We start from the raw sequence: 18,447 nt of genomic DNA on the forward strand, positions 1-18,447 counted from the left end.
TCTCTTCTATTCTTTCAAGAAAGTGTTAAAGCCTTTTTTTCCTTCCTACTGATGTTTATGTGGCTGAGAGTTTGTGCTAACAAAGGAGAAACAGACTAAGTGCTATCAAATGCATTTTTAAAACTTTAAATTTCACAAAAAAGAAAGTTTTGCTTCTCCCCACCCCCCATTTTATTCATCTTATTTGCTGGCTAGAGAGACACGGTGGGGGAGGTAGTATCTTTCACTGGACCAACTTCTGCTGATGAGAGCGCCAAGCTTTGCTGCTTGTAACAATGATAGGTAAAACATTTTCAAATACGTTATTTTCAAGCAGAAGCTTTACTGTGGAAATGTCAAAACACCATGTAAAATAAGAAGATTCTAACTAATGCAGCTAAATTACAAAGTCGAGTAAATTAAGGATCTGTTGCAAATAATTGATACTTTTAGATTTGGATGACTACTGCAATCAGACAAACTGTTATTTAACACTAGTGAAAATAAACAAAGCTTCTATTTTGATAGTCTTGCAGAATACTGCGGGGTGATATTAGAAGTACAGCTCAGCAGTTGAATACGAAAGTTTTCCACAATTAATATTATTTCAAGCCCAGAATTTCAGAAATATTTACTTTATAATGGTAGCTAAGTGCCTAGACACCTTTAAAAATTTGGGCATCAGCTCAAAGAGAGATATCAATCTCCTACAAAGGACTTAATACCTCAAAGATTTTGCCAACCATGAAGATGACAGGTACAAATTCAGTGCTCTTAAGCTTTTCATAGTGTGTACACTCCATTTTAAAAAAGAGATTGTTTTGTCGTCCACCCCATCCCATTTGTGATCACTTAACATCACTGTGGGTAAACTACAAAAACGGACATTGAAAAGTACTTTGCAGTTATGTTAGAACACACAACTGCATCTAGAAACAAAGAACAGTCAGCACCCATGTGAGCAGCCAGCTCTCAGAAGAGCACACAACACAACACAGGTTGGAAACCTCTGGTCTAACTCACAGTTAGACAGCACGTGAAGTTAACAGGAACCTGACCAGTAGGGCTTTGCGGAGAACAGAAATGCTATTTTGTGAAGGATTTTGAGGTTTTTGTTTTGATTTGGAATGGAACCTGAAAGTTTTGAAATATGAAAAAATATTTAGATCAAAATGTTCTGACATAAAATAAAAAGTTAAAAGCTTTACATTTTTATGTTATAATATAAAATAAAAAGTTTCAAAACAAAAAGTCCTTTAAAAGCAGAAAAAAACAAAAAAAATCCCCCTGCCAGTGCTGAAACAGGACATTGACAATGTCAGACTTTTCCCCTTTTCCTTTCCTTCAAAATGAAATTTTGCTGAAATGGACATGATTTCACAGAGTGTTTCAATTTGGTGGAACTGCATGACAAAACACATTTCCTAAGTTTTTCTAAGCAGCTCCACCTGCCACAAAAATTTGCACAACACAATGCCAGTATCACAAAAGTGACCAATCCACTCCAAATTGGATTGCTCTTCTCCATAAGGCAAGATTACAACTCCTCACAGCAAGAAATATTGGACTGCCTCCTGCCACGAAGGCAGGCACTACATTATTCTAATTTTCTCTATTTAGATTTGTTTTCTTTATCATACTGGCCCTCCTGCTGTGAAGTATCAGTAAAATGTCAGTGCTCAGACACACCAGCACCATTCAGTTGTGGGAACTGTGAAACAGTGACAGGCGTCAGTATTTCTAAGTTATCAATTTGAAATTTCACTTTATATTCTGATAGGATAGGATATATGTTTGTTTAGCTATACAAGGTAACAGCCAAGTACTGCAGTTTTAATGGGTATGGAAATGCACTAATATTTTTAAAATTTTGTTTTGGGGCACAATTCTCTTAGAAGGGAATTTTTAAAATGAAGCAGAGTGAGAAGACAGGGTATCTGATCCTATGTCAAACTTAGGCCCACTTCCTGGGACATTTACTAGTCCATAATTTTAAAGTGTTATTTAAACTTCCTTGTCAACATGAGCAGGGAGTTTCCTGTGCAAATACGAATGTAAAATCCATCCAGAGGTTGATCATAGTTACTGATTTCAGGGTAGCAGCCGTGTTAGCCTGTATCCTCAAAAAGAACAGGAGTACTTGTGGCACCTTAGAGACTAACAAATTTATTAGAGCATAAGCTTTTGTGGGCTACAACCCACTTCTTCGGATGCATAGTTACTGAGTGCACCATATATATGAGAATAACCATAAAAACACCTGAATTACTGGTCATGGTAATGGGGGAGGGAAGGGGGAAGGGAAGAGTCGAGAGCATCATTTACATAAGAGGAATGCTTTCATTTAGCCCTAGGAGCCCAAATCCAGTAGAAGCATGAATTCCAGAACAGTTAAGTCTAAACAGAAAAATTCAGTGGCACTGGTTCAAGTCTGGACCACGGCAGGTCCAGTGAGTAACACATCTGGACCAAAAAAAGCCACTTCCTGATGAACAACTGTCCACATCACGACTGGGCCAGTTAGCAGTCTCAGCAGAGGAAGCAAAGATGGAATGACTAATGATGACTGAAATACATTCTTAGCCCTAAAAGGATTCTTCCAAAAGATATACTCCTATCGAAGGAGGAAGCTGGTGCTGGTACTGCCACTGCTCTGCTGAACTTATTCTAAAACAGAGGACTGATTTCAAGAGCTGTCAAATCTGAAACCTTTTAAGAGTGCTAATTTTAATAATTACATTTTTTCATCAGAAACCCTGAAAAAAATCCACCTACTATGCAATCAGCTTTACTACAAATGGAAATAATGCAATCATAAGTAGTTTCTGAACCAAAAACTTTTTTTATTCTATTATTTGGAAAGCTTAAATCTCTTCAAGTAAGTCTGTTTAATATCTTCTTACAGTTCTGCCACTGTAGATTCTGATCCAGCAACAGGGATTTCAATAAAGCTTTCTCAAATATCTTTTTAACAAAAAGAACTAAACTGTTCCTATGTTTGAGTTCTCATGCACATAGCTGAATAATATCGCTAAAACTTTAGACTAGTTTTAGCAAAATCTGCTATTTACAACACAATAATACAAGTTGTTCAACATACAACCCATACCTTCCCTGCATAATGAATAATGCAGAAGTCAGCCTTGTCCTTTAGCTGCCGTGGTTTTTGGAATTTGGAGTGGGTTCCTTGTTCTTGGACCAATTTTTCCACAAATGTCTTGTCAGTAGCTTTAGGGAACCAACATTCTTCATCCAGCAAAGCCAGTACACCAGGTGGGTTTGCCTAATAAAATAAACGGTGCATTTAAACAAGAATTTTCTCAATATGTGGTTTCATATTTTTTAATTAAGTCCTTTTAAAAATCTTATACACCAACCCATCACACTCCAGGAAAAAAAAAAAACAACACAACACGTTTCTGGAGGGAAAGTGTGAAGTTTGAGATTTCATTTGCTCAAGTCCCATTTTATTTAAATACACTTCACCAATGACAAACATAAGAGAGCCTGTAATGAGTTTGAGGAAGTTCATTCCATTTTAGACCATGTACCTGTACTGTATATCCTGAAAAACATCCTCAGTTCTATAATAATTTCATACTTTTTTGGGTACAACAGTAGAGTTACAAAACTCAAATGCTTGTCAATAAAACCCTTATGTGAGCTGCAAAGTTCTACCTAGCTATCTAAGGATTTTATACATTCCCCCCCTTAGCACAGTATCTGAATACCTCACAATGTTTAGCGTATTTATCCTCAACATCCATATGAGGCAGGGAAAAACTATTATTTTCATTTTACAGGTGGGGATTGGTTTGAGGGTATCAGTTATCTTTTCCAGGGGAAACAGATGCCTACATACAAGTCTTAGGGGGGGGGGGGAAAAACAAACAAACAAACAAACAAAAAAACCCACTAACAGTAGAGGAACTGATTTATAAAGATTTACACTTTAAAACAATTAATTGTGAATTTGCAAGTCTCCACATCTTACAAGATATGGCTATCTGAGATCATTCTATGACGATGTGCCCATGCAAATTCATTTACAGGAAGACTGAGAAGGTACCAATGTTTGGCTCTTAAAACCCGCTAAACAGAAGTAGTCTTAGAATATTTCATGCTAAATATTTTGTATAGTGAAAACATGCAAATTTCTTCCCTCAGACTTTATGGCAGGCAAAGCTCTTTATTCCAAGGAGTCAGAATTTGGATCCTCTTTCTGGATCTACACATTTGAAGTGAAGATCTTTGCTAAGATTTCTCTCTCCGCAAACTAACTTTTAAAGAAAGAACTGGTTTGCTGCTCTGGATACAAGTATAGCATTACATGCAGAAATAGTGTATTAAATGTGTGAAAGAATATACCTTCACAACAATTACAGCTCAAATTTGGGGAAAAAAATATAAGAAAACTGACAGATTAAAGTGCTGGTCATAACCATTATTATGCCACCGATTTTTTTTTTTTTTTTTGGTGCATCTGTCAGCCTGCAAAACTGGGTTCTGGGGCAAAAGAAATATTTTCTTAAACTGAGGGGAGGAGCCCCTTAGCTCTGTTTTGCATTTCCTGTAAGGATGATACTATAGAGATGTTACATAATGATGCCGTAACTCAAAACAAGCATATGTTGTGACATCTTAATTATCTGTCCTACAGAGGACTTCAGGATAAACTTCAGCCCAGATCTGGGTGGTGGAGTGGGGAAGTGGGAACAGCCACTCAAGATTGGTGCTCTCTTCCTGGACTCTTAAGCTGCTCCTCATGTTATCTGTAGTTGATCGGGGCGGTCTACTGTTCCCAGAAATTGGGCAACAGACAGGATCCTTTAGCCAAGTGCCGTGAGAAAACAAACAGTTTCCCAAAGGCTACAGTCTTAGAAAACCCACTCAAACACAAGGCAGATTTATAGGGTGAAATTCTGGTCCCACTGAAGTTGATGGGAATTTTACCATTGACTTGAAAAGGGGCAAGGATTTCACCCTAAATCTTCAAGAGCTTTCTGGTTGAGCCACCACATTAAGCACCCATAATACCATCACATGGTTAGGCTTGAAGATGAGAGCAATGAGGACTTGGTTGGCATTGGAAACAACATAAATAGTAGGTCAAAGTATTTAGTCCCATACGACTAAAACAGTGCACTATGTGTATGCAGATATGTACACACACAAATGGACACAGGTTTACTCCAGTGGGCACAGGCTACTTAGACTAAAATTAATATAAAAATAATGGGATTCAGTCCTCAGTGGTCACATATTCAAATTAATCCAGTTCTTGGGACTGTTCTACAAGAGGGTCTGTACTGGTTCAGAAATCCACAAGATATGAAAGACAAACTTACAGGCCTTTCTATTAAATCAATGCAGGGTTGCAGATCCAGTCCAAAATCAATGAAGTTCCATTCTATGCCCTCCCGCTGATACTCTTCTTGTTCCAGGATAAACATGGTGTGGTTGAACAATTGCTGCAACTTCTCGTTGGTGTAGTTGATACAAAGTTGCTCAAAAGAGTTCAGCTGCAAAATATTTAGTGAGTTAGAAGAATAACTCAATAGCAGAATTTATAATCTTATAAAATGTCATTTGTAGGGCAAATTTCTGATTTTATTAAGGGATAGTTTCCTAACATCCAATAAATGATAGATAAGTTTTATATATTAATTTCAGACCAAATCGTGAGTTCAATTCACCCACAAGATGTTATTCTTATCTGTAGTACACTCTAGACTGCTATATTACAGGAGAAATCCACAACTGCAGAATAAATGGTTATGCATGGGTGTGTAACTCGGATTACAATAGAGACAGAATTTAAAGCTATAAATTAGTTTCCCATAACTGGCTCTTTAGCATACCTCAAAGATTTCAAATCCAGCAATATCCAGAATGCCAATGAAAGAAGCTCCCTGTCGTTTGGTCCTATCCAGAGCTTTATTAATGCGGTGAACAAGCCAGCGGAAGAGGCGTTCATAAGTGGCTTTTGCCAAGGCTTCCACTGCAAAGTCTGCCTGAAAATCAAAACATATTAAACATTTACTTATTCTCAAGGAGTCATTAAAAGAACAAGGAGATGGATGTTATCACAAATAACTGCTAAGGGAACTAAGCAAGTTTAATGCAGTTAATACCATGGAGGAAAGAATACTACTGAGGAAAGAAAACAATCAGCAGAAATACTACATGATTTGATTAAAAATAACAAAGTTTAACCCTATTGTCAACAAAAATTAAGACTGCTTTTCTACATTTGATATGTCAAACGACATTAGAATCAAGATCAGCTGAAGGCCAAGGAAAGGAAAGAAGTTCTTACTTTCTACACAGTCTTGTTTTTTGCCATGCAAGAAAATACAAAACACAAGACATTTTGTAAGATGCAACAAAGAACAGAGATTTAAACAGGAACTAGCATCAACATAGTTTACTGACCACAGCCGAAAAGTTACTTTGGATGAATTGGAGCTTCATTTTATTTTTATACATCAGAACTTACTTGTTCTTTGGTTTGGGCTTTCTGAACGTAGTCTCTGCCAACTTTAATGCGTGGCGTAAGTATAGCTCGAGTAAATTCCATTACATTCATTCCCAGTAGATGGCAGAGTTTCTGTGCAACTGAGGTTGAAAGTAATAAAGTTATTCACTTAAATACCCCAAACTCTCCAGACTAGCCAGAACATTAATGAAACAAGCCCTTGAGAACTTGTATCAATAGCGGTTTCAACGATTTTTAGCAACTACTCAATATAGAAATCAGAAGTAGCACTCAACCTTGTGAAAAATAAACCTATTATTACAACTAGTGTCTATAAGGAATCCCAGAAACTGCAATACTACATATAAACACATTAGTGAGTCCCTGTTAATTTAGTATACCAAATACCAGGTTAGTTCAGGAAATTGCTAGGAAGCACTGGAGCTGAATATTGTTGGTTTTCAATAAAAGTTTATTCATTCTTTTGATATAATATGTCTACACTGTAGCTAGGAAAGACGTGCATCCAAGTTTGGGGAGACAGACATGCTGGACTATAACCTGCCCAGACCCCCTGTGCATACACTTTGGTGGCTAGCCCAAGCTGCCACTCACACTACCCTTGGCTACCCTGCTATTTTTAGTGCACTAGCTCAAGCAGAGCTAGCACGCTGTAGTGTAGACATATGGCTGCTTAGAGAAACTGTTGTGCTGCCATGCAGGCAGGTATGCCAATGCATTGCTAGGGGATTTCAGTCCTAGGCCACATCACAGCAGTCACTGAAACAATGTCCGAGTGCTTTCACCTAAAACAACTGGTATAAGAATGCTGGAAGCAGAATATCAAACTGAATGGCCCACTGCCCTTTCCTGGTTTGGCAACACCTACATTATTTCTACTTTATTTTCTTTCAATGTCAATCCGCTTTCCTACACGTATTTTCTATTAATAGGTTGGGTGTTTTTTGTGACTTAAGATTTCTAAAAATGAATCTGACACACATTAGCTATTTTTAGCCCTGGGGCTAAGTGTTTTTCTCAAGTGTGCCAGCTTCTAAGCTCTCAGAAGGACATCTAGCAAATGAATATATTTTAGTCCCTCATCTTTCCAATATGATGATTTGGCATCCCCTCAACTTAGTCTTTTAAAAAGAAAGGGGAACCCTCTTTCAGGGGCAATCTAGTACTGAAGATATTATTTCCCAACCCCAAAGCCCCAGATTCTGTGCTTGATCATGTACTCCATGTGGGTTCAGTATGCAGTCAGTGAAACAATGGTAACATCAAAAATTCAGCATTATGCTTTCACTCTACTGTAACACAGGAGGAAATGGACTTGGAGTACAACATTCTAAACAATCGTTAGAAAACACAAATGTGGGTACCTAGAACTAGACACCCATGAGTCCATATTTACACATTTTAAGGATGAGTCTTGTTCCCCCAAGATTGAGTAGTCACAACTCCCTTTGGCTTGATATTTTTATGGCATGAAAGTCACTCAAACTTTAAAATAAAAATGAAATGAAATTGGTATTTAAGAGAAGATTTATTGTTTCAAAATCCTCCCTGCCAATATCTCAAGTTAGTCTATTCTCTCTCTCTCATGTATCCATGGATTTCCCTAAGCAAAGGAACAGCTACAGTCACCAGTAATTTGCATCTTACAGCATGTTCGTCTGGTATCTGCGGAAATGGTGGCTTATTTAAAAAAAAAAAAAAAAAAAGTTAGACTCTTCCACCCTCCCGCACTTATTTCTCTTTTGTCATTACTCAGATACCAAGAGTTAGCTGAAGCATTATCCATCTCTAGAAGTCTAAATGTACTGTCCACTTTGCAGGGATGTTCTTGCCATTTTTTCCCCCTTCCCCCCCCCCCCAAATACCTAAAGCTTGCTTTTTTTAGTTGTCTTCAGGTATGGTATTTTATAAGCTAGACAACATGATGAGTAACACTGAGCTAGCACTAGAATCACATGGACAGTTTGGATTCTGAAGAGAGGTTAATCTCAATGTTTTAGAGAATTTGGGTTACATTTCTGAAAGGATGTATGTATTGACACGTCTAGTGACATGCAAGGAAGAAGCTGTAGCTGTAAGCTTGATTAACAGATTTTTGACAATTGACAGGACCGTTCTACTATATTTTCAGCCTGATTCACCCAGAGAGAGAAGGGAATGTAACCAGTGGGGAGTTAAAACATACCCACAGAACTTGTCCTGAGCAATCTACTTCCTAAAGAAAATGAAAGTTCGTTTTCCTCTTCAGTCTTATTTCAAGAATTCTCTTAATCCTTTAAGATTCCTCTAAGGGGGTGTGGGGGGGTGTTTTTAAAATCCCCTGCAACCTCAAAGGACCCATTCCTTTCAGCTGAACAGGTTTAGACCGGACAACTCCTTCTCTCTGAAGCCAGCATGTACTGTTCCTCTTCGAGAAAAAAAAAAAAAAGTGCTTCGAATTTAATTGAACAGGAACCCCACAGTGACCCCTCAGTATATCCTGATCAAATTTGCTCTGTATTGAATTGCAAATGCTGCAAACTCACACTGTTTTCTTTCCATCTCCTGCATCATCACCAGAGTACCTACCAAAGTAGTCCCATAGTCATAGGGCATGGCTACACTTGCAAGTTAGAACGCATTAGAGCCCAGTGCACTCTAACTCATGATGCGTCCACACTTGCAAGGCATGTAGAGCACTCTGACTCTGTGGCTAGAGCACTCCTGGTACTCCACCTCGGCGAGTGGAACAATGTTTGATGCGCCCCTGCTGGAGCGCCATGGCACCAGTGTGAACACCCTGGTCTGTTAATGCACTCTGATTGGCCTCCAGAAGTGTCCCACAATGCCTGTTCTATCCACTCTGGTCATCAGTTTGAACTCTACTGCCCTGCTCTCAGGTGACCAACCGCCAGACCTGCCCTTTAAATTCTCTGGGAATTTTGAAAATCTCCTTCCTGTTTGCTCAGCAAGGCGTGGAGTGCTCTCAGCAAATCTTTCCAGGTGACCATGCCTCCATGCGCCAGGCGATCCCCAGTATGGAGCAATTGCGAGGTGCAGGACCTCATCAGTGTTTGGGGGGGGGGGGGGAAAGCAAGCTGTCCAGTCCCAGCTGCACTCCAGCCATAGGAATTATGATACCTTCAGGCAGGTATCAAGGGAAATGATGGAAAGGGGCCATGACCGGGATACACTGCAGTGCAGGGTTAAAGTGAAGGAGCTGTGGAATGCCTATCGCAAAGCCCACGAGACAAACCACCGCTCCGGTGCGGCCCCCACGACCTGCCATTTCTACAAAGAGCTGGATGAGATACTTGGGGGCGACCCCCACTTCCACTCCAAGTACCACCATGGACACTTCAGAGCCCAGTTCAGCAAGGCAGGAGGAGGAGGAGCAACTACAGGCCAGTCAGTCTCACCTCAGTCCCTGGAAAAATCATGGAAAAGGTCCTCAAGGAATCAGTTCTGAACCACTTAAAGGAGGGGAAAGAGATCAGGAACAGTCAGCATGGATTCACCAAGGGCAAGTCATGCCTGACTAACCTAATTGCCTTCTATGATGAGATAACTGGCTCTGTGGATGAGGGGAAAGCAGTGGATGTGCTATTTCTTGACTTTAGCAAAGTTTTTGATACAGTCTCCCACAGTGTTCTTGTCAGCAAGTTAAAGAAGTATGGGCTGGATGAATGGACTACAAGGTGGATAGAAAACTGGCTGGATGGTCGCGCTCAACGGGTAGTGATCAATGGCTCCATGTCTAGCTGGCAGCCGGTATCAAGTGGAGTGCCCCCAAGGGTTGGTGCTGGGGCCGGGTTTGTTCAATATTTTCATCAACGATCTGGAGGATGGTGTGGACTGCACCCTTAGCAAGTTTGCAGATGACACTAAACTGGGAGGAGTGGTTGATACCCTGGAGGGTAGGGACAGGATACAGAGGGACCTAGACAAATTAGAGGATTGGACCAAAAGAAATATGCTGAGGTTCAACAAGGACAAGTGCAGAGTCCTGCACTTAGGACGGAAGAATCCCATTCACTGCTACAGACTAGGGACCGAATGGCTGGGCAGCAGTTCTGCAAAAAAGGACCTAGGGGTTATAGTGGACGAAAAGCTGAATAGTGTCAACAGTGTACCCTTTTGCCAAGAAGGCCAACGGTATTTTGGCCTGTATAAGTAGGGGCATTTCCAGCAGATCGAGGGACGTGATCATTCCCCTCTATTCGGCACTGGTGAGGCCTCATTTGGTGTACTGTGTCCAGTTTTGGGCCCCACACTACAAGAAGGATGTGGATAAATTGGAAAGAGTCCAGCGCAGGGCAACAAAAATGATTAGGGGGCTGGAGCACATGACTTATGAGGAGAGGTTGAGGGAACTGGGATTGTTTAGCCTGCAGAAGAGAAGAATGAGGGGGGATTTGATAGCTGCTTTCAACTACCTGAAAGGGTGTTCCAAAGAGGATGGATCTAGACTGTTCTCAGTGGTAGCAGATGACAGAACAAGGAGTAATGGTCTCAAGTTGCAGAGGGGGAGGTTTAGGGTGGACATTAGGAAAAAAAAAAAAAAACTTTCACTAGGAGGGTGGTGAAGCACTGGAATGGGTTACCTAGGGAGGTGGTGGAATCTCCTTCCTTAGAGATTTTTAAGGTCAGGCTTGACAAAGCCTTGGCTAGGATGATTTAGTTGGGGTTGGTCCTCCTTTGAGCAGGGGGTTGGACTAGATGACCTCCTGAGGTCCCTTCCAACCCTGAGATTCTATGATTCTATGAAAGCAGGAGCGAGGGTGCTGAGGTGGAGGAAGACATCCCGGAATCCGTAGATGCATGCAGCCAGGAGCTGTTCTCAAGCCAAGAGGAAGGTAGCCAGTCGCGGTGGCCGGTGCTTGGGGAAGGACAAACACCAGAGGAGGTTCCCGGTAAGCGGCTTTTATTTTGGGAAGGAAGTTATTCAGTGCGGGCTCTTGGGGCAAGGAGGGTTAGGGCTGCATGCATGCCTAGATGCAGAATAGGGCATTGATGTGCTCTCTCACATCGCGGTAAATGGCTTCAGTGATCTATTCAAAGGTCTCAGCCAGAACTTGGGCAATGCGCTTGAGCAGGTTTCTTGGGAGAGCCACTGTGGTCCTTGTCCCAGTCTAACGTGTCTGCACCACTGTGCCGTGAGGAGCAGGGAGACCACTGCTGCATACAGGCAAGCTACAAATGGGCCAGGGCAGATGCTGCATTGTAGTAGAAGACCCTCCCCTGCTTCCCAGGTCACCCTCCGCATTGAGACATCTTCCAGGACAAATTCCTGTGGAAAGTGTGGGGACACTGTTCAGTACAGGGGCCCCCTGCAGCTGTTGGCTCTCCCCAAGGCACAGAAACCCAAAGGACGATACAGCCATGAAACAATCAGTCCCTGTGCTTACTCACCATCTTGGGGCTCCCATGGGTTATGTGCACTCGCTTTGGGATGGGCAAATTATGCTATTGTGTAGACCGTGCTTGCCCTCCTTAAGTACGGGGGAAATCATTGCTCTGCCTGGTGTGAAAATGCTGCCTCTGTTAAGTGTTACATTTTGCCTCTACAGATGCAACCTTGAGATCTCAGCCGTCCATGTTATCACCGGCCGAGAGACTGCAAAGAATCAGGAAGAGGCCACGAAGAAGCAAAGACGACACGCTGCATGAAGTAATGCAGCAGTCACTTAACGAGAAGCTAAAAGCGCAGGAGTGGAGGGAAAGTGAAAGGAGGATCCGCCAGCAGAATGTGGATTGCTGGCACAAATGCACGGAGCTCCGGCAGCAAAGCACGGATCGGCTGATAAGCATCATGGAGCGCCAAGCAGACTTGATCCAGGCCCTCGTAGCCATGCAGGTGGAGCCCCCCCCCGGAGCCCTTGTCCCAAAACTCTTTCCCTTGTGCCCCCATGTCACCTCCAACCCACTTTCCCCAACATCTGGGTTCTTATTGCCATCAGCTGCCCCCAACAACTGTAGCTTCACCACCCAGCCCTGAAAACTATGACCCTTACCCACTGCACTCAATCCCCATCACGAGGCAGTATAGCCATCCTGAAGTGCAGCACCCATTGCACAGCACTCCAGACAGGATATACGCAAACCTGTGATTGTACCGTTCCCCACCCCACCCCCTTGCCCTGTTTCCCAAGCAGTTGTGTCTCTTTTCAAGAGATGAAATTTCTTTGCAATAAATGGATTTTTTGGCTTTGAAAACAAACATTCTTTATTATTGCAAAAAGTAAAAGATACCTTAGGCCCAGGAAAGCAACAGGCACTGCAAGTCAGCGTGGCAAACATAGATTCCTATTAATATTGGAACCACTGCACTTCATGCCCATGCAGGGCACCAGACATTACTGGTGGCTTTCAGCCTCAAATTGCTCCCTCAAGGCATCACTAATTCTTGCAGCCCTATGCTGGGCCCCTCTAATAGCCCTGCTCTCTGGCTGTTCAAATTCAGCCTCCAGGTGTTGAACCTCCGAGGTCCATGCCTGAGTGAAGCTTTCACCCTTCCCTTCCCAATTGTTATGGAGGGTACAGCACGCAGATATAACCGCGGGGATGCTGTCTTCGGCCAGGTCCAGCTTCTCATACCGAGAGCGCCAGCGGCCCTTTAAATGGCCAAAAGCACACTCCACAGTCATTCTGCACCAGCTCAGCCTGTTGCTGAACTGCTCCTTGGTGCTGTCAAGGCTTCCTATGTAGGATTTCATGAGCCACGGCATTAAAGGGTAAGCAGGGTCTTCAAGAATCACAATGGGCATTTCGACTTCACCTACGGTGATCTTCTAGTCTGGGGAAAAAAGTCCCGGCTTGCAGCTTCCTGAACAGGCTGGTGTTCCAAAAGATGTGTGCGTCATGCACCTTTCCGGGCCAGCCTGTGCTAATGTCAATGAAACGCCCACGGTGATCCACAAGCGCCTGGAGAACCATAGAGAAATACTCCTTCCGATTAACGTACTCGGAGGCTAGGTGGGCTGGTGCCAGAATTGGAATATGCATCCCATCTATCGCCCCTCCGCAGTTAAGGAAACCCATTTGTGCAAAGCCAGCCACAATGTCATACACGTTACCCAGAGCCACGGTTCTTCTGGGCAGGATGCGATTAATGGCCCTGCAAACTTGCATCAACACGCTTCCAACGATAGACTTTGCCACTCCAAACTCCAATCGGTAGCTGTCTGGAGTTGCCAGCTTCCAGATTGCAAGAGCCACCAGCTTCTCCACCATCCGGGCAGCTCTCAATCTCATGTCCTTGCATTGTAGGGTGGGGGCGAGTTCACCACACACTCCCATGAAAGTGGCTTCTCATCCGAAAGTTCTGCAGCCACTGCTTGTCATCCCAGACTTGCATGATGATGTGATCCCACCATTCAGTGCTCGTTTCCCAAGCCCAAAAGCGGCGTTCCATGGTGGTGAGCATGTCAGTGAATGCCACAAGCAATCTCATGTCATATGTGTTACTCAAGTTGATATCATCGTCGGAGTCCTCCCTGTCAGTTTGGATCTTAAGGAATAACTCAACTGCCAAATGTGATGTGCTGGCAAGAATCAGCATATTCCTCAGCAGTTCGGTCTCCATTCCCACAGACCGAAAGGGAAGACAGAACGCGCAGCACAAAAAAAACATTGAAAGATGGCGCCAAATGTGGACAGAAGTAGAGGGATTCCTGGGATGCGAACCGATGCATCACGGGGCATTGGGACAGTACCCAGAATGCCCTGCACGCCCCGACCCCTTCCCACAAGCCACAGCACCAGAATGGGAAGATGTGCTCTGTGGGATAGCTGCCCATAATGTACTGCTCCCAATCCTCTGCAAGTGCCGCAAATGTGGCCATGCCAGTGCGCTTGCAGCTGTCAGTGTGGACAGACTGCAGCGCTTTCCCTATTTGCTCTCCGAAGGCTGGTTTAACTCAAAGCGCTCTACATCTGCAAGCATAGCCATGCCCATAGATTGGGCAGCACACTGAAAGCAGAGGTAACCGATTGTACCCAAATAAAAGGTTCTGCTGGAAGATCCACATGAAGGAACAGAATCTTTCTTGACTTTACAGACCCGATACAGCTATTTGTCACTAAACAAACAGCTATGACCAGTTTTACAGGATACAGTCACTGTTCAGGACAGACCTGCATTCTCAGTTGGCTGGAGAAGTCGGTCAACCAATGCAATCAATTTTTTCACCTCCAGGAACTGACGCTTTTCAGGACTTCAAGCCTCTGCTAGCACATAGAGCAAAAGGATGGGACTAAGTTAAAGCTTGGGTCACCCACATAGCAGTATCTAGCACAAGTCATTGGACCACCAAGTTATTAGACTCGTTTATTAAAGAGGGACAGTACACAGAACTTTTCTCCAGTTTCTGAAAACTGCAAAATATTTGAGCTTTTTGCCACGGGGGGGGGGGGGGGGGGGGGAGGAATGTGCACTGTATTGGGGAGCACAAGAGTGGATATTGGTCTTGCTCACCATCCCCCTACTTGAAAACTTCCTGCTTTGTCCAAGAGCAAAACATGGCCTTTCAGGTTTTGAACCTTATCTACTAAGTGTCCCTCTCATGGACCTAGGCATATTATGATTCTGTTTTACCTGTGAAATATTTGAGATGCTGCATAGAAAGGCAGGTGCATCTCTAGGGGTAATTTATGATAGTTTTATATGTTGCATCTGCTTATGGATGGTTTTTGTTGGCTGTTTAATAGTCACGAACAGATTATAAAAATACAAACTAAATACAATTAATGTAGAACTGCCACATTTTTATTGTGTATAACTATATATAGAGACACAAGAACAACTTTGTTCTGTAGTGGAGACCTGATTAGCGTACACTAGAAATAGATAATTTGATGCCCAAATTAAAATAACATGCGTCTTAAAATTTTCCCTTTTAACTGTCAAATTGTCATCAAATCTACAAAGCATTGTTTTAATACCCAAGTTCTGAGGATATATTTGTCTCAGTACAGCTCACTACAGCTCTAACAACTCAGAGGTTACTAGGCTTCCTGAACCAAAAAAGGCTGTTAAGTTTCAGTATAACTATGTTCCTCAGGGGTGTGAAAAATCCAGCAGTTAAAAACACTCCCCAGTGTAGACAGCATTAAGTCAAGAGGAGAACTACCACCTCTATGGGAGGTGGAGTACCTACGCCAACGGTGGGAGAACCCCTGAAGCGCTTCAGCTGCAGCATTTTAAGTGTAGACAAGCCCTAAGAGGCCATCTTGATGTTTCTGGATAGGATTTTATTGCTTTATGTCATTGCATAATACATCAATCATTAATATTCTTCATATAAAGCTTCATTTGTTCTTCAGAGCCTATGAAGTCCTCAGCAAATTTCATAACTCTCCCACTTCCACTTTCTCCCTCAAAGAATGTTAGGGCACTAAATATAAACTGATAAAAAGCAAGGAAAATGAGCAACAGCAGCAAGATGCTCAAGCTATGAAACAAATTTTAAATCTGAGCCAGCCTTTCTGCAACATTTGTTTTATCATTCAACACTTTTGATATCCAGAAAGTGGAGAGGTGATACAAATTAATTGAAGATACTGCTAGTATGGATGTAAGAAGTGCCCATCTATAATCACAAAACACAACATATCGTGACTTATGCAAGAAGCCTGTAGTTGCTTCTGTGACTTACATAGAATGTCAGGGTTGGAAGGTCATCTAGTCCAACCCCCTGCTCAAAGCAGGACCAATCCCCAACTAAATCCCCAAATTGCTCCCTCAAGGACTGAACTCACACCCCTGGGTTTAGCAGGCCAATGCTCAAACCACTGAGCTATCCCTCCCCCCCCTTGCTAACTGATTTCTATAAAGCAAAGCCAATTTTTAGATATGAAAACAGCCAACACTTTGCAGTTAACCAAAGTTGAGTTCTAAACTACTGTAAAGATGTTACTTTCTAAGAGAGGATTTAGAATGACAGAACACTGGGTAAACTAGAAGTCTGAAAATTCTTAGAAATACCTAAGGGACTGTCTCCATTTTTAAGCACATCTACCAAATAATGACTGCACTCTGAAGTATTAAAATGAAAAAAATCATAGTCACACTACCCTGTCATTTCAGAACTAAGTGTCTAAATACAGTGTTTCTTAAATTCAGCCACTTCACTAAGGAAGTTGTGCTTCGCTCCAGGATTCTTTTCATTGGCAATGTAATGACTATCAAGAACCAAAGAAAATACACTGATTTAAGCACACCTTCTCCCCCCCGATATGTAAGTCTTTGCTGAGAAGCAATTAATGAGGTTACAGCTGAAATGCTTGTTCAAAGTTTAGGAGCAGTATAAACAGCCTCAATAATTTATGGAATTCTGTAGACAGAAGTTTTAATGTCTGTGTGGAAGAGAGTAGAAGATAGGGAGAGTTTTAGTAGTTCTATGCTGGCTGATACAGTTACAAATTATGGCCTCTCTCTGGCAGAGAACTTTATAGAGGAAGTTCAGGGAGGAAAAAAAAGGGGGGGGGGGGGAGGGGGGAAAACAGACTTTCTAACTTTACAGGATATCTGATGAACAAATTATAATCAGAAAACCACAACTAAGGTCATTAAAGGCCACACAGTGTGACCAATTTACCTGTATTTTCTGGCATGGAGGCCTGATCAGTGTTTCTTTCCTTCTTAAAAGAAATGTTACCAAATTGTAGTACTGACGACACCACCTTCAGCATTGCTGTGTTAACAGAAAGATACAAATATTTTTCTTGTCAAATGTGTCTCAATAAAATTCACCCCCTCTCCAATCTTAGGCATGCATTCAAGCTCAGTTCAAAAAGGAATTACTTATAATTATTATTGCACTATGTAGCACAGTCTTTCTTGCTTCTAAGTCAATTTTAGCTTAAAAATCAGAAGACTGCTTTAAGTTTTTGAAGTGGTGCAATGTTTGCCACAGGCTTTCAGTGCATCAAAACTCCATTATATTTAAATTTGGTTGTGAACATTTGTTTCATTTAATTTTTGTAATTTTACATTTTTTTTTAAAAAAACATAAAAAACAAGTACACTACAGAAATCAAAAGCAAGTACACTACAGACTCAACTTACACAAGATTTCCTCATGAGAAAAGCCCATGATGTGCATGGCTTCCATAGTCTCCTGAAAGTTATCCTTGTCTTGCTGCCCAGGAATGGGGATATAGCCATTAGACAAAAATCTGTAATTGTTAAATCCTTCAAGCAGCAAGTCAGCTGTAGTGGAGGGAAAAAAGTAAAAGCTTTGTGCACAAATCTAATATTTAAAAAAAAAACAAAAAAAAAAAACCTAACAGATAAATGGACTACCAGTTATATCAGCATTTAAATAAACTGGATTACAACCAGTTACCCCAAGTCTTCTGTAACTTTAGAAATACGAGTGAAAGTGCTGATCCCAGCTTAAGAACATAAGAATGGCCATACTGGATCAGATCAAAGGTCCATCCAGCCCAGCTTCCCACAATCTTTAATATAAAAAGGCTCAGTTACCAACAGCTTCAAGTTGGTTTCGTAAACAACTGAATGGATTAGTTCCTTGCACTGGGCATGAACTGGACACTGTTCTGCATAGGGATTACTGTTGCAATCCTCTAGAGCAGTGGTTCTCAACCTCTGGCCCACAGGCTCCTTGCAGCCCAATCAGCACAGAGCTGCAGCCCATGTGACAGCCTTGGGGCCATACCGGTAGTATTGGATGTAACCCACAATGGTAAAAAGTTGAGAACCACTGCTCTAGAGGAGGTATTGACACAGGCCATGCAGCAGCATCAATTCAGTGGGTCTGGTGAAGGTGTGCTAAATTGATGGGAGAGCGCTCTCCCGTCGATTTCTGTACTCATCTTACTCTTCTCGGGGAGGTGAAGTTGGCAGGAGTGTTTGTGCACCTAAAGTGAGTATATGCTAAGCTGCATGCACATGTGACTGAAAATTTGGCCCATCACATATTAATCTTGACTGGCTAACTGGAAGCCAATTGCCTGTTTTGGAATAG

At 42.1% G+C, this 18,447-nt stretch overlaps 1 protein-coding gene across 6 annotated transcripts in view; it reads right to left on the reverse strand.

The window, feature by feature from the left end:
• Nucleotides 1-18,447, reverse strand: part of MYH10 (myosin heavy chain 10) — a 154,808-nt gene that overhangs the window by 44,068 nt on the left and 92,293 nt on the right. For all 6 annotated transcript variants that reach the window (XM_034790037.1, XM_034790036.1, XM_034790035.1 and 3 more), the window contains 6 exons: nucleotides 17,526-17,669; nucleotides 17,056-17,151; nucleotides 6,479-6,597; nucleotides 5,841-5,993; nucleotides 5,328-5,501; nucleotides 3,089-3,262 (listed from right to left, as the gene is read on the reverse strand). In XM_034790037.1, the coding sequence (XP_034645928.1) occupies nucleotides 3,089-3,262; nucleotides 5,328-5,501; nucleotides 5,841-5,993; nucleotides 6,479-6,597; nucleotides 17,056-17,151; nucleotides 17,526-17,669 (860 nt within the window). The remainder of the gene's footprint in view (nucleotides 1-3,088; nucleotides 3,263-5,327; nucleotides 5,502-5,840; nucleotides 5,994-6,478; nucleotides 6,598-17,055; nucleotides 17,152-17,525; nucleotides 17,670-18,447) is intronic.

The sequence above is a fragment of the Trachemys scripta genome, chromosome 14 (assembly GCF_013100865.1).
Source record: "Trachemys scripta elegans isolate TJP31775 chromosome 14, CAS_Tse_1.0, whole genome shotgun sequence".
Taxonomy (NCBI): domain Eukaryota; kingdom Metazoa; phylum Chordata; order Testudines; family Emydidae; genus Trachemys; species Trachemys scripta.